Here is a 17108-nt window from a genome sequence, read left to right as displayed (position 1 = left end):
GGTACGGAGGAACAACACAAATGAGGAACTTGAAGACACACTTGTTGACTTTTCATGCTAAATGTCTGTTTTTACAGAGGCAGGCAATGACTCTTAACATAACTCAAGTCAGTTCAAAAGTACTTTCTTAATCCAAATGGAAAATCAATGTTGTTGTAACTCATATTATTAGGTTCTTCAAAGAGTTATTAGATACTGATGGCTGTGGGCAGGATGGATCACCTGCAGCAGTCTGTACTACAGCATAACTGAAGAAGTTTCTGACTGAAGACACATTGTTGTTATATGACAGCTTCATGAAGAGGATGCTCAGTGTAGTCTGCAATGTTCTTCATTTTATGAAAAATCATTCCTTGCACAAGAGTCACCAGAGTTCCCAAGAACAGAACCAGTCTTTTTTATCAGGTCATAGTTTTTTTTTTTTGTTTGTTTGTTTTGGTTTTTTTTTTTATTTGGGGGAGGGAAGCGGGGGAGTTGAGAGAGTTTCCCATATATTTTATAGAATTTTCTCTTTTAAGACACAACGAACTTACAATCAACAAACTTCCACTTATACACTCTAACATTCACTCACACACCCACCATTCAAACTTGCATACATCATGTTTAGTTCCAAAAATATACAAAACCCTTCAGGACACCTATTAATAAGCTCCGCCTTCAGTCCCTATGACGTTTATATATGGCTCCCAGAGGTTCTCAAAGTTGTCGATTTATGTTAGTTTTTCCAGTAGATTCCAATAGATCTCCTGGCTTGAAGAAGTCCATAGTCTATCAACTTAGTCTTCTACGATTGTTTAAATCCCATTGGGTATAGTCCAAGTACAGTGAGTTTAATCTCTAAAGGGACTTTTACATTAAACAATTCAGATAGACACCCGATAACATCCTTCAAAGATTTCTGTATTTTAAGACACACCCACAGACAATGGAGAAGAGTTCCTTTTTACCAATAAGCATTTTGTGCAAGCATCTGGAATATCACTGGACATATAATGAAACCTAATTGGTGTTATGCATAGGTTCTCATAAGCCATTTATATATATCAGGTCAGAGTTGGGGTCCCAATGGCTAACTTTGAACTGCCTTGTTGGTGAAATGTGCAATACGAATAAACTTGATTGATTGATAATCTCCCCTTTTTACCACATATTTCACATTTTACCATATAAGACACTGGTAAGTCCCTTCATTTTTTTACTGAAGTAAATATGCAGCAAAATGTGCAATACAGAAAAACAAATATGTACATACATTGAATCAAATATTCAAATAAGTCAGAAGTGGGTTTGGATAAGAGTTCTGTTAAAAACTGTCTATTGAGTTGGACATGTAGACCATCCAGCTTACCATACAATTTCCTGTTACATCTTCCAAAATAAAATCTGGCAATATAACCTAGGTCAGCCATAAGGTAGTCCTTTGTGAACAGTAAAAGGCTATTTCTGCATCATTAAAAGGACATTTACCAGGATGTATTTTTCTTAGGTCAATGCATTTGTGGGTTGAGTAGCAGAGAGCCCATGAAAAACTTGTCAAATCATTTCTGCGAACATGAAACAGCTTTTTCTGCTACTGACTCTTGTTTGGTGTTGTTTATTGGATTGGATCATTGAAGTTCGATGAAACAAGACATTTGGTATTTTCGTAATTCCTCCTTTCCAGAAGGACAGAATATTGGTTTTACTGTCCACAATGAAGAAAAGTGACCCGGAGAATGATGTCGCTACATTTTACACTGAGTCCAAAAAGTTCATTTTTTCTCTTATCTGACTCAAGAAGCTTGTTTGAGATTTAGCCTGTGTCCACTCGAGTTGTAGCAAACTACAAACATAAATTTACATGGCTCTTTTGAAAGTACTTTCATTACTTATTGCATCTATCCCATGAATGTTGGATTTCTTGGATGTGTGACTAGTAATTGAGGACAGATTCTGATGTCCAGAGTTACCATGGGGCTGTTGGTTTCTCTTCTTACTGATTCTGCCAGGCAGCCTGCCAATTTAGGAGCATGGCCAAGCACTTCCAGTTTTCGAATAATGGATGGAACAGTGAATCATTAAATATTCAAAGGTTTAGTCACTATTTTATAACCTGAGCTTCTCTTGACATTTTTTTTATTTACTTGTCTGTTGGGTTTGATTTAGGGGGTATTGGGGTAACCTGGACTGAATAGAAATACACATCTTTTTTCTCAATCGTTTTCAGATGTATAGGTATCTATACACCTGAAAGAGGACACTGTCTTCAGAAAAAAGGCGAAGAACGGTTAAATTTGGTCAGGTCAGATATGGATATTACTCTACGACTACGTTGGCAAACATAGTTGGTTACTTCGCTGTTTCAGTCTACGAAACAATTGCAGATTTTATTTTGAAAGCAAGCCACGCTAACTTCCGGTCGTTTGCTTTCACGCTACCGGCAGCTTCACAGCGGCGCGCGCGAGTCTTAACGGGGCTGGCAGACTGGCAGCTGGACAACAGAGCGATAATCGAGGGGCGTTCTGACAGGAGCAGCTGGAGGAGAAAACCCTGCTCACCTTCTTCCCACCAGCTTCACTCACATGTCGAGGACATCATTGGATAGCGTAGCCACCCGCACGTCTTTCTGAACATTTAAGTTTGTGTTCTTCGGAGCGAACCTGGAGGGGTGGAGAGAGTTCATCACTGGCCACAGCACCGCTGTTTAAGTGGGAAGTTTTGCTCCGGAGATGTCGGGCTCGTTCTGCAAAACTTTGTACCCGTTCAGCGGGGAGCAGCACCAGCAGGGACTGAGTTTCGAGGCCGGGGAGATTATTAAGGTGACCCAGGCTCTGCCCGGAGGATGGTGGGAAGGGGAGAAAGATGGAGCCAGGGGATGGTTCCCCTCTAGTTATGTGCAGGTTCTGGAGGTAAGCACTTTTATCTTTTTTAATTTGTTTCATTTGTGCTTTTCTTATTAATGAAAACGAGCTCAGTATTGCAAATCCAGCGACACAAAAACTTGTCTCACAGACTGAAGCGCTGGTAAATTGTTTTCCCGTGGTCTCTCTCTCTCTCTCTCTCTCTCTCTCTTTTATCAAATTAACTCCAACCTTTCCAACAATCTGCAGGCTAGGCCACTTCCTCATTCCAAACACATTCCAGGGATGTGCTCAGGTCTTTTCTCTCTCTCTGAATGCCCCCCAATAACCCCTGCTGTCCCCACCCCTCACACCCGATCTGATCCCCCAGGAAGGTTTGTGGGGATCTGCTGCAACCGAGGGAAGAAGGGAGAGGGGGGCTACTTCCAATCCTGGAGTAGTAAAACCCCAAACCAAAAAGCCACAGCAACATTTTAGAAGCTTTATTTATTATTTTTCACATAGGATGAAAGGGATATTAAAACCTGGCTATAAGGGGCAAAAAATGACATACAAGTAAGTGAAATAGAAGAATATAGGGAAATGTTATTCCATTGAAATAATTTGTTCAGTTCCTTGAAGACAGTTTGAAGAACTGGATTTTTTTTTTCTGAATTTTCATCACATGTAACGTTGGGAGGCTTTTATTTTTAACAGTGTGTTTGAACTTTACCATCAAAGATGTAGTCTGGAAAATTCTAACATTGGATTTCAGAACTTTCCAAGTGTGGATATGGCACTCAATATTCCACTGTTTACATTTTGTTTCCTTCCTTGCATACATTCTTCTGTCTGTAGAAGGTCCCTTTGTCCTTCTGTTCGTCTGTCCTTCTATACCCGCTGTCCTTACTTGCAGTCAGTGGTTAAAAGTGTGGTGTTGCTCTGTGTTTCGAAAGAATTGGGAAGAAAATCATAATTCCTGCAGCCGTAACGGACGTAGAAACACTTTCTTACAAGAAGTACCAAAAAACGAAATTTGTGATGGCGAGCTTTCGCTTCTGAAGATACAGCCGTTCTGTCTGCAGTCAGAAAATTGTAAACGTGTGATGCACTGCTCTCCATTGCTGGTTATGGCAAGCAGGTCTGTCACAGTAAGCAATAAATCAATAAGTCACGTGATAAATGAAAACAAGCTCAATAATTTTCATTTGCATGACTTCATAACTCATCTTGTTATTTCTGTTCTTTTATTATTATTATCGTGATGATTTTAGCAGTATATTAACTTGAAAATGACCTCAACAAAACAATATTATTATTTATCGCAATAACTTCTGGGACAATTTATTGTCCATTAAAATTTGTTGTGACAAAAAATTACTACATAACATAAATAAATAAATACATTTACTTATGATTTTACTTATTAAAATTTGTCAGGTCCCCTACTTAATCTGCGTTAAAACCACAAATTTAACAGTGGAGCCATAGCCCCCCCTGGGCCCCCCTCAAGGTCACCACTGCTGGCCACCTTGTGTGTACTTTGGATTTGTTTTTTTGTTTTGGATTATAACAGTGGAGGAGCCAGTGACGCCACCCTTCACTCTGACAGTTTGCTATAACTTTATCACATTCCCCAGCCTGACTGGGAAGCGCTCCACACAAAACCCGTTCTCCTGGGCTCGCTCGTATGCAGACAAAACAAAATCCTTATCTTATCATTTGCTGAATGGAGCCAAATGGGACGGGGGCAGAGAGGGTCTTCCCTAAAGTGTTAAGATACACGGCATTCCCCGACCTGTGCAGGATCAGCTTGAACTCATCTGGGACTGGACTGATGCTTTGAAGTTTGGAGCTAGTTCTCTGTTCTCTCTCTGATCATTTCTGAATTTGACTGATTATCTGTGCACTTGTCATTGGGGAAGAAAGGGAAAAAAAAAAAAAGCTTCACAGAACATATTGAAGTGGTTCCTTATGAGCCCCTGGTATTAGAGGAAATGGACTCCATACTCGACGTGTTGACAATAAATGCTCCCGTCGTCGTTTCACATGTGCATCTGACTGGGAGTGTTTTGAATGCCTTTCTTGGTAACTTTTCTTTCATGGCATTGCGTGTCTCTCTTTGTGGTCAGGCTGGAGCTCTGGCATGTCCAAGTTGGAGTAAAAAAAAAAAAAAAAAAAAGCAATATTTGTTGGTCTAAGCCATTCGACCCAGACCCTTCTGAAGTCTCCCTCTTAGTTTACAAAAGCTGCAAATGGAAGACATCTGGGGCTCGTATAATGACAGTAACGAGCAAGTAGAGTTATAGAGGGAAGCTAGATCCATCTTCAAATTTAGTGCTAAATTATGACCAACTCTTACTTGTAAAGATGCACTGATTAGACTTTTCTTATGATGCCAAATTCTTTTTTTTTTCTTCCTTCGAAGCCTGACCTTCCCGTTCCAATTTTGATTAATTTTAATTAACACTAATTAAACAAAGAAAAAAAAAACTGTCCTGCAATTATGAAGCAATAATGAGATTATCCGCCTTTATCCATTCAAGCATACATCCCTAACCTTGATTCATTCATGCAAACATATGAGGGAGTGTTAGGGCTAACACCCTAAATTTTTACATTTCATTCCTTTTAATTGTGGAAAATGAACCTTATTTTTTTTTTTTTTTACAAATGTACGTCTTTTATTTCCCCCACTAACTGTGTGAAATTAATCTAGAAATATAGAAAATGTGTTTTTGTTTTTTATGGTAGAAATCTACTCTTCTGCAGCCACAGTATTATATTGTTTTCTTTTATCTACAGCCAGTCTAACACACTGTTGCACATATCTCAGTCTGTGATGAACTTATCACACACTTTCTTCACTTTTTTTTGTTTTTTATTCGAGTCAAATGAAAAGTCCAGTCATGCAGCCCAGCCAGGCTGGACGTTTACAGTTCTGTCACTGCAAACCTTAACCTCACCTCTACCTCAGCGGTTTCCTGCTCTACTTTCTGTTTGAAGTGAACAGGACAAAGCAGGGAAAACGATTGATATCAGCTGCTTTTTACCGGGGCAGTGGTGAATGAGAGCGACTTCGGTGGATCAAAATGAGATAAATTTCAATGTTAGTTGAAAAGTTTCGCGGACTGGAGTGCGTCTAAAAGTTCCGTGTTGTGGAAACTGCAGGATGGCACAGAGAAATGACTAATGGTGGAACCAAAAGCCACTTCCGCTTTTCCCCGTGGCGGGGTATTTTTGTTTCTCATCCCCACTGCTGCTTCAGGTTTCTGTAGTACTTTCACAATTACAGTTGATCGTTGGCTTGATGTGCGTCACTCGCACAGATGAAGGCTGGCATGGCTGGGACACCCAGCGGAGGGGAGAGGAGGGCGTGTGTGATGTGTCAGTTGTCAACTTTCAGGTTTGTGGTTTCATACAACCAACTTCATTGTTCCAAGCAAAACAAACCATTGTCCATTTAATTGCCAGTGTAATGAAGAGCTTGAATAATACTATAATATTGTTTAATATTGGGTTCAAGCTCAAGTGATTTGATATTAATACACTGGATGTTTGCTTAGTAATAAATTGTTTCAATCCAGTATTGGTGTAGTAGTAACTAGTAGCCTACTTTCATCATGTTTATATTGTGGTGGTGTTTTCTTGTCCCCTCCTCCTGACTTATACCTTTTGTAAACTGAAATCATTTCGATCTTTGTAGCCTATTTGCTAACTGTTGCTCTAGCTGAAGGATACACATGATGGCAGGTGTGGATCCGAAATGAAAAGCGTTGAAACTGAATATTGATGGTGGAAAAAGTTCAGAAACAAATTACGTTGATCACATAATCTGGCAAACATGCTGCACAAATTATCTTTCCATGCAGTGTATTTTTTTTAAAAGTAATTAGCAAAGAGATTAACAAATGTGAACAGAATCTTATAATCTTTAAAATATAATTTCAGAGGAGGGATACAAAGTTCATGGATCTTGTTTGCTTTTTTTTTTTTATTTGATAAGAGGCCTGAAATGAAACTCGGTGTGACCAGCAGGGTCAGAAGGAGGACAGGGGGATGTTATGTTTCTAAGGAGACGGTGACACCAAGCATCCAGAGCCATATGACAGTGATTCATTCCAGAGCTTTGCTTATTATGGTCCACAGCTCATCTAATGAGGAAGAAGGAAAAAAAAAAAAAACCCCGAAATGAGTTGAAACAGTAATGATGACTTATGTTTTTATGCCTAATAACTTCCTGAAGGTTTCGTCCAAAACACAGAGAGCGCTTTTATCAGCAGACACACACTCTTTATTTAATCACTCAGTCAACCTGCTCGGCTGCAGGTAATTTGCCAGCCTCCCTGCGGTGATTGGACCTGTCAGGACTATTTCAAGCCTCTCTCTAACCGTGTTGTTGTTTGTGTGTCGGCCTCAGGAGTGATGTCCTATAACTGTGTTTTGTCTTCATGTTAATCTGCTTCGGTGACCCTTAAATCACTACCAGTGTCTGATGTGTTTTCACTAGAGCATATTTAACCTATCTTATAACACAACAAAGTGTGTTAAGTCTGTATAGACAGAAGTTTCTTAAGAATTACTCTTTTTTTTTTTTTTTGGCACCTTGACAAATCCATCCCAATCATAGCAATAAAGTTGAACTTAATTGAAGCGCTGTAAGAATATTTTCCCAGTGTCTAGGTGGGAAAATAGTGCCCTATTGTCTAGGTGAACATATTTTAGATCAAGTAAAGGGTTGGTCATGGCATGAAAAGTCGAATGTTTGTAAGGTGAAACAAAGACTTGATCTGCTTACAAACTGCCTTGGGCACAGTACACTCAACCAGATGTAGTTGCTGTTCCACCATAGTAAGTGCTAATAGGTGAAGCAGGTCCAGCCAGTGACAGCAGTATGCTAAAACAACTAAAAAAATTGTGATGGCCTTCATTCTAAAAAGACTTTTAAGGGCTAAACCTGTAAGGCAATTGACCCATTCATCCATTGTTTTATCCATTGTCAGGAATGCTACTTGCTACCAAAACTCATTGCTACAATGAGTTAAGTAATGCATTTCAAATTCCGCACATTTTTGGTTGTGATCGTAGCACAGAAAGTAATTTTCTTCTCAATCAACTGGTTGACATGTAATTATCATTACTTTTTTTTTTTTTTACTGATGTTTTAAATTAACATAATATAAGTTTTGTTTCCCATGCCTGAATAAAGCTACCCAAATTAAAGATTGGATTTTTCCAAATGTATTAAGTGGTCATACTGCAGTCTGAACACAGCACTTACCAAGGATTGCAGCCCATATCTACAGTAGATCCTGGCTTGGGAGTGTCTTTTTAAAAAGGGGAGTGACGGGACGCCCTGCAGAGGTCTTTGTTTGAGGCCATCCGCAAAATGACTGTCACCGGGTCACTGGCTTTAACAATTGTATTACATTCTTTCAGAGCTCTGGGGCCACAACATGGCATTTCCATAAGAAACCAGGGCTCCCTAAGAAATGTTGTTGCCGTATCAACATGAGCAGTTAACATGTAATGGAAGCCATCTGGAGGGGGATCCTTCCTCCCCCGCTTCACCACAGCAATGCTTTCATTTGGCTGAGAGTCTTAGTGCTTGTTTCTTACTGTTGGAGTTTCGATCATTTCTGAATTCAAAGTCAGTTTGTCGGTGTTGTAACCAGGAACGGCCTGCGATGAAATCCCTTCATGTTCACAGTAGTAACACAGAAACCTGAAGCACCTTGATTGTCCATCACAGCCAAATTTCTCTTAATTGTACTAAAGCATCTGACTTTTGTTTCAGTGACATAGGAAGGGATGATGCCACAGCGAAATAACCCCCCTCTCACCACTTTACTAACATTTGACACTGTAGCACTCGTGATTTAATCACTAGGCAATCCAGGATGCCACAGAATTTTCCGACTTCACAACAAAGCAGCTCTAAAAAGCCGCTAAGGATACAGAATCAACACCACCATGACCGAAATATTGCAGTTCTCACTTCGGGATGCTGGATGCTTAAAACTCACAGTAATACTATCAGCACCACTTGCTGTCTGATTAATTCAGATTTTTTTTTCCACCATGGAGCATTGAAATGTATTTCATGTGGTATTCTCTACATGAGACAGCAATGCCATGAAAAAGTAAAGTTCCCTGTCATGACTCAGAACACTGTGAATTCCACACCAATGATTTCTGTGTACATGCATTATTCGGAACAGAAACCCACTTCATTTCTTCAACTTTAAACCCAAATAACAAAATTGCAGAGTATAATAATATAATGTATCAGAATATTTTAGCAGGTTTGAAAGCAAAACCGTTTTAAAGCTTTTGCGTATCTTGTTTTCTCCAATCTAGATCTTATCCTAGATTTTTGTTTGCCTCTAAATCTCTAAATTTAACTGGCATCTTGTATTGCAGCATCACTGCTTCTGTTCTCTTTGAATTCCTTTCTCATTATGTTACCTGTAGCCAAGGGAACTACAATAAGCACTCTGCAACAAGTGGCAAATTTGCGAGCCCTTTCCATCTCTCTAGTGGCTCTCCCGCTGGAGAGTCAGCCGTTATGAAACAGCGGGCGGTGGCAGGCTTGTAGCCGGGGTTTGGATGGCTCTGGGTTTCATCCCTGCAGAGGAACGCCTGAGGTCACATCACTGCTGCGCAGCCTCCAGCACACAGCCAGGTGTTTCCCCTCCATGCTGGAAAACTAACACCACCACCGCCACCATCCCACCGTGCTGATGTCATCCAGAAACACAGTCATTTGGTTTCGCGGAACATATTCGGAGTGGAAGTGTGAAATATCAGCTTTAATGGTCGTGAAGTGCTGACTGTGAGGCCCAGATAAACCACAATCTGGTGTTTGTTTTTCACGAGGAGAAATAGATTTGTGGATTTTTGCACGTCTATTCCATCTATTCGTGGAACCGCCAGGTAGTGCAGAAATAAAGCTTTGCTACGTAGCAACGGTCAAAACAGACAGCTTGTTCAACACGACCGCTGGTTGTCCCTGCAGCTTAGAAAGAAACTATTGAGATAACGAGGCAGAATTTGAGGGCTAATTTAAGCCTTCATCACTGCAGCTTGACTGTACACCAGAATACATTCAGAGTAATTACTGTTATTTTTAACTCTGGCTTCTTCCAGGTTTTAGTCACCATAACCGAAAGAGTTCAGCCAAAATCCTCTGAATTACTCCTCTGTTGATTCTTGCAGTCTGCAGGGATTCATGAGAAAGGTCCAAACGAAAATACTGTGGTTCCTTTTTTAAATCTTCTTGTAATGCTTGTGTGCTAAGTTCAGTTCTTTAAATAGTGTTTTTATTTCTATGAACGTCCATTAAGTGACTTGAATTATGAGTAAACCACAAGAGCCAAACCAGATGATTAGCTCTTTTTTTTTTTGCTGAAGGAAAGAGCAGGAATAAAATCTGTGAACAGAAACTGTCAAAAGCTTGAAAGTTAAGCATTAAGTTACACAGACAGAAAAAATATGAATAATTTTCAAGAAACAAAAAGTTTCTGATATTGATTCGTGAATTCAGGCACAGTCTGGAAAGTACAGAAAATTTAAAGGGAGTTGTGAGTTATAGGGAAGAATGAAAAACGATGCAGAAAAATACAGATGTGTATTTTGAGACTTCATTCCCTTTCCTGTTGTCCATCCGTCCATCAGTTTATTCATCCATCCCTCTCGACGTCTCTGTTATGAATTCATATTTTTTAATCTATGCATTGTTGCATTGCTCAGAATTTTGCAGAGGAAATTTAGGATTGGAAATGTGTTGTACAGAAAATAAAGAACACATTTCCCCCAATATCCCTTTCCTCCACAACACTCCCTCATTGCTCCCAACAATTCAAGAGAGTATCTTGATCATAAGGGAAATGTAGTATCTCCACTGTGCTTTGTTTTCTGCATTAGCGTATTCCCCTAATGGGATTTACCTTGAAAACCTCCCAAAGGTTTTCAAGGCTGACTCCTCTCTTAAAACTATGCTGAAGGAACTTGTTTTACTCTCTGTCTCTAAGGCTGAGCCTGGCTTAGAACCATCTACACTTTACCGATGTATATTCTGGGTCCCGCCCCTTTTGACATAAGAATAGCAAAGTGTTGCGATTCACTGGTGAATTGAGAGCTCTGGTGTTCGGTGTTTTTTCACCAAGACAGTTGAAAGCAGCACCCACAATCCTGCAGATGATGCCCCAGTTCATCCATCTCATGCTGTCTTAGTCTCACAAGAGAACAAGACTCAGAGACAGTAGATCATCATTTATAAAATGCCAGTTTGTGAAGTCCTTGTCTTGTTCAGAAAGGTTGCATCAGCTGCTCACTTTGAGAAAAGACTGTCTTGAAGAGTCATGGGACTGCAGATGATGGTGGAGAATCCAACTCCCTTTAAACACCGCCACAGAATCAGCCTCTGGAAGGGAGACCATATGCCCTAACCTGCTGGGGTGTTGGCAAAGAAAGTTCATGTTTGTTTTTATGACTGAGGGGGGAAAGAAATTTAAACATGACTTGGCCATAATCTGTTAATTCCCTATTAACGCTACAGACAGAACCATTGTTGTCTCACGTAATCTGTGGTTAGTTACTTTGGAGATCACCCAATAGCTTGCAAAGTAAGATTTCCAAACAGAGCTATCTTATTAAGACCGATGGGTGGCACTCCTTTAGTTTCCACATGCTGACTCTCTGTGTATTTGGGGAGGGGGTTGTGATTGCTCTGTGCGTCTCAGCTGTAATTTTTCAGCTTGGCCTTTGCCTTCCTACGCAATTCCGCTCAATTCTCATCTAGCCTAATTTCTTCACCTGGGATTTCTCCCTTTGAGCTTGATTTCTCACAATGAATTTCAACCCGGCCTGTCAGCAAACAGAAGGAGGAGTTGTGAATGATGACGTTGATTGTCTTGCAATGTTTTTGAACGGTAGTCTGCCTGTGGTCGTAGATTGCCAATGGTAGCGTAGGAAGCGAATAAAGCCATTTAGTCCATGTTGGTCACGCTTCCAAATATTGAGCAATTAAAGATGGAGCAGGAGGAACATTTTATTCCTGAAAAACATTTCGTTTAGCTGGCACTTCTCTCTTTGCAGTGGGGGATGGTTGTTCGTAGCGCATAGCTTCCTTCGCAACCGACCAGGTCAATTACATTCACCACGGGCAAGCATTAGTGATTGGGTAAAATTAAATCCAACTGTTTAAAACTTCCACAGAGTCCTCATCTCCCAAAAGTAATTAAAAACTTAGATCAGAGAGTTGAGTTTTACCAGACCTTTTAAAACTTATGCATATCTTTATTTTAGTAGCTGACCCTTGTTTGCTCCGGATGCTGCCGTTCATCTGCCAAACTGCCTCCTATTGGTGGAATATTTGAAACTTCAGAACTTTCCACAAGCTTAATAACAAGAGACCAATTGATTTAGGTTGGGGAACTCCAAGTTAGTTGGGAATAAAAACACAATCAGTCGTATTGTTCTTTGTAAAGTGGTATAAATCTACCTTCCGACATTTCCCAACTGAGTATACACAGTCCCAACCACCGGCATGTGTTTTCATCCGTTTCATCAGGCCTGTTTGGAGAAGAATAAATCACACCTGTAGCTTAGAGTCAAACTGACTCATAGAAACTTCTGAGCAGCTAGATTAGCAAAATTCCTTCTGACTAGACATGTGAAACACTTAGGATATCCTTGTGTCCATTGGGAAATCTGTTGTTTGCTGTGCAGCGGCAGATGAGGTTCCACAATTCCAGTGGAGAGCAGAACTGGGCTGACATGCTACCATATCTGATCCTGGGAACATATCTGATCCAGATAAGGTTTCGTTCTCAGGAGAGCGCCCTGTGTGCGTGCGACCCTAGGTCAGCGCCGGTCACGTTATGTACGGCGGACGCGCAAAGGAGTCTCAGAGAGACTGGCAAGGCTTGTGAGATTCACATAAACTCTGAGGGGGTGGGATGAGACAGAGCAAGCTTTGTTAGCTACAGTCAAACATCTAAACACACACACACTCATAGTCAACAATGACAGTTTGTGCGAGCATATGTACAGTATCCATGTGTGGCTGAGTGCATGCCTGAACACGCATGTGCATCCCTTCTGCTCTGTGAGTGCCTGAAGTGTCTAGGTCTGGAGAATGCGGCTCTGGTTCAGGCTCCCACATCTGCCCCTGAACCAAAACAACATCTCCTCGATAAAGATACGCTCCCCGTCCCTCTGCCTGACTCCGTCCTTCACTTGAGGAATGTCTCGCTCTCTCACTCCTCCTCCTCCGCTTGTCGCTCCAGCCGTATCCCAGGCGCATTTTTCCACCGTGCTCCAACAGTACATGTGAGAAACATCTCCCCTCAGAGTGGGGTTAGGAGGTCAGTGTTACAGTCTCGCCCTGAGGAAGATTGATAACAGCAGCGATACGAACCGTTGGTCCAAAGAATTTGTTGGCAAATCCTTGTGTGAGCACATCTTTTGTTTATCGAGAGATTTAACACGTTTTCTGCTGATGCCGGTGCATTTTTTTTTCAGTGGGAGTTAAAGAAAAGTTTGATAAAGCTCTGGAAATATGAAGAAATGTCACAAAATGAGACATTTTGTCTCATTTTAGGGACTCTATGAGGACATTTCTTATGACCTTTACAACTCTTGGAGATGTAAAAGAATAATCTGTTGTGCCATGTTTTGTTTTTTGATTGGAAGTTCCCAATGTCTTGTTCTTTTTTCGGTGGTATGAAGCAAATGCTCTTGACCCTGTCAGAGTGTGGTTCTTTTCATCTTGGCTGCTTTCTTATGCCTTGCCATGCTACATTTTGGTACTTGCATAGAAACAGCGATGTTAAAGTGATGGATATGATTCAAATGAGACGGTTTTTAAATATGGCTGCAAAGAAAAGCCATTTTTAGGCTGCCCTGGCTTTGCATAAGTGCATGGTGATGTGTTACTGATTGGACAAAGATCACATTTTTGAGGTTCATGATTGCTTAAATATTCTGGAAGATCTTGCCCTGGGGGTCATTTTTTGAATGCTATCTCCTAATGGATTGATCATTTTGCCAATACAAAACACATTTCCTTTCTGAAAGAGACATAATGGAGAGTCTTCATTGCTTGAACTGATTGACTTTTTTCTTCAAGAACTTCATTTAGCAATCTAGATTTAAAGGGTATCTTTTGATCAAGTAACCCATCCATCAGAGCTCTGTAAGCTGTGACCCGGCCCTAACCTTTGGGTGATGGTGTCGAATCAACATTTGTGCAGCATCAGCAGCATGCGTGTGAGCATCCAGTAACCCAGGACGTGACTCCGTGTGTCCCAGAAAGGGAAGGTGGAGGTATTTACTGGAGAATAATAGGAAACAGACACTTCCTGTGTCTGTCATACCTCTGTTTCCAGAACCCTCTGACACGTTAAACCGGGAGAAGGAGCCACCTGGTGTTCTGCTGCTGTTTCTTTCGAAACCCCCAACTACAGATGCCCTCCCACCCTCTGTTTACGTCTCACCGTGGAACAGGCTTCTGTGCGCTTGCTTGCGGCTGTTTACAGCTCCGCTCCAGTATGTATACAGCTGGACGTTTGTTTGCCTTTTCCTCAGGATCTGCCCCTCAGTTTACAGCGTAAGACCTCTGATCTCTGTAGCAAAAGGCACGGCCAGAGATTCTGTTCAAACTCACAGCAAGCAACATGCCATCCAACTATTGTTGTGGCAGTGTACGGTATCAGGTTTGCATCTTTTGTTGCCTTCTCTGGAACTTTATCTGTTGTCGCTGGTGGAGAACAATAAAACATCACTTGGCTGCGAACATCAGCCTTCAACTCTTGACTCAGACTGTTCGATTTCACCGGCTGTTTCTTTAGGATTCTTTGCCTCATTTTCCAGTCTTTTATAGCCTATTTATACCTCCATTCGTCTACTTTTGACCAGGTTTAGTAGTGCTGCATCCATCACTACGTGTAAATCAATGTTGATCCAAAACATAAAAAATGTTTTTCCTTTCCTTATTAAAAGAAAGACATCCGGTTTGCAAATCCTTTTGGTCTTGATTGAAAAATAGTCTTTTGTTTTTGCAACAATAAGAACAGGAGTTGGGTAGCTTTTCATTTAAAAACTCAGGTCTTATTCACCATGGGATTAATGGAGAAGAGACTAGATTGAGTGTTTTTCATTTTTATTTATTTAATCATTATTTTACCAGGTAGTTTGTTTGAGATGAAGTCTCTTTTTCGAGGGCGACCTGCCTAAGAGGCAAGCGCTTGTTCAGTACACAGAACAATAATTAATAGGTACAGACAATTAAAGTATCATACAATCCACTACAAATACACACAAAATAAAAACTGCTAAATATATTAATACCTCATAAAATATTTTAGGAATAGTATTTACACTCTTCAGTTTAACAGCTTTCCAAGAAGAGTTTCAGATTTCAATTTGTTGGAGTATTTGTGACTTGTTGCAAATTATTCCAGGACCAATGTGCAGCATAAGATAAAGCTTTTTCCTTTTTTTTTTTTATCAGTTTCTGAGCACAATTTTACTCTAAGTCTCCATTTGTATCAACTGCCTGTGCTGAATTGTAGTTGGAGGAGCGCACAAAATCAGTCCAAGGGCCGCGATTGCTCCTCACGCTGCACGTTTGACACCCTCGCTTTAGTTTTGTGCTCCACTTGCAAATAATAAAAGGCTTTTTGGAGTTGGTGCCTCAGCTGGCTGTGTGTGCCAATATGAGATAGTACAGAAAACAATTAAACCGTTTTGTTTTAGGTTATTTTTTGGTGCATATTTTGCAGTGTTTAAATTTCTGACTTTTCATTGTCTCTCTGTGTCATTCACCTGTTGCGAAAAATGAAAACAAAAAACCCCTCTTTTTTCACAAGTTCCCATCACGAATGATGCACTCATTTCGCCAAGAGTCAGGAGGTACTGAGTCACTCGGGTCCTAAATCCTGTTCAGTAATCCTGATGAAACTCTGGCCGCCCCTACACAAGAAAGTGAGTGGGTGAATTACAACAACCATGTGATCTCAGACGGCGTCCATGGCGACAATGAATCACCGTTTCAGCCCGTCCAGCGATCAGTCCAATGAAACCCCACCGCTTGGATTCGTCAAATACCCAATCTGGAGTCAAACGCTTCTTTTTTTGACTCTTTGGTAATCGGGTTACAGTGTAGCTCATCCGGTTATGTTTGAACTTCCCTTTAATGACTGTGAAGTGGGAACAAGCAGAGTACTTCCTGTAGGCTGCAGCTGAGTGTCAGAGTCCAGGTAAAAGGTGAAGTGGGTGCTTTAGTTCAACACCGGCTCCTTCCTCCTCCAGCCTCAGCGCGAAGCCGGCTGTCTGCTTGAATCCATATTCTGAGGGAATTTAACAAATTGCGCTCGGTTTTCCAGGCGGAGAGCCAGCGTCACTGAAACAGACAGACCACGAGATATTTTGTTTTCCATAATAAGCGATGTTGCATGTTTTTTTCCTTTTTTTTTTTTTTTTTAAGCATGTGGGAAATGCCTGTTATTTAGGGAAGAAAGTCCCCGCCTCTGTTTACAATCCCAGGATGATGAGGAATGCATCGGGCCGCTTCTGTTAGGCATCGTGAATATTACAGATACTCTTCAGCTGCAGATCTGTATGCGAGTCTGGTAGAAATTATTTCAAGATTTATGCAGGTGCACCTTGCGGCACCTGTTATTAATGCTGCATTTGGTTTTTAGTAGAAAGTCTGAAATTCTCAACTTTTAGTTTGAGAGAGAAATATTAAAATCATCATGAGTTATTTTTTTCTAGCAATGCTATCCTGAATTAATTTTTTACTTTTTACTGTTAATGTTGAAGAAAAATGTGCAATATTGCAAACAAATAACATCAAAACAGTTTTGACTTTGTTTATAATTTACAGTCAATTCTCGTTAATATCCCTTTGAGTTCAATAAATTACAATATGCGATCCAAATGGGCTCACTTGTCAGAGAGTGAATGTACCATTTGAAGATAATCTTTTAGCAGGTATTAAAAACACTTAAGGCCACACATTAAAAAAAAAAAAAAATTATTACTCCGATATCACGTTCTGATCTTTATTGTTTTATTCACCAGTTTAAAACTTTAAAAATCATTGTAAATGGTTTCAAAACATGAGTTTGTTATGAGTTTGTTACTTGGTGCATTGAGTTCTTGAGCTGTTTAATGGTATTCAAACTTATTGAACATGACTGCATATACAAAAAACATCAAAGGTAAGAAGATGGAAGTACAACAGATTGATTATGTATTTTTTTGCTCCAGACAGGA

General features: G+C 40.4%; 1 protein-coding gene across 1 annotated transcript in view; it reads left to right on the top strand.

The window, feature by feature from the left end:
* The window catches only part of gas7b (growth arrest-specific 7b), a 69985-nt gene that overhangs the window by 9987 nt on the left and 42890 nt on the right, over positions 1–17108 (top strand). The window contains exon 2 of the mRNA XM_015060826.1: positions 2466–2891. Within this exon, the coding sequence (XP_014916312.1) occupies positions 2712–2891 (180 nt within the window). The 5' untranslated portion in view covers positions 2466–2711. The remainder of the gene's footprint in view (positions 1–2465; positions 2892–17108) is intronic.

Source organism: Poecilia latipinna, unplaced genomic scaffold, assembly GCF_001443285.1.
Source record: "Poecilia latipinna isolate Pla-1442-1.1 unplaced genomic scaffold, P_latipinna-1.0 Scaffold1747, whole genome shotgun sequence".
NCBI lineage: Eukaryota > Metazoa > Chordata > Actinopteri > Cyprinodontiformes > Poeciliidae > Poecilia > Poecilia latipinna.
The sequence above is the reverse complement of the archived record's forward strand: the minus strand, read 5'-3'. Positions and strand labels throughout refer to the sequence as shown.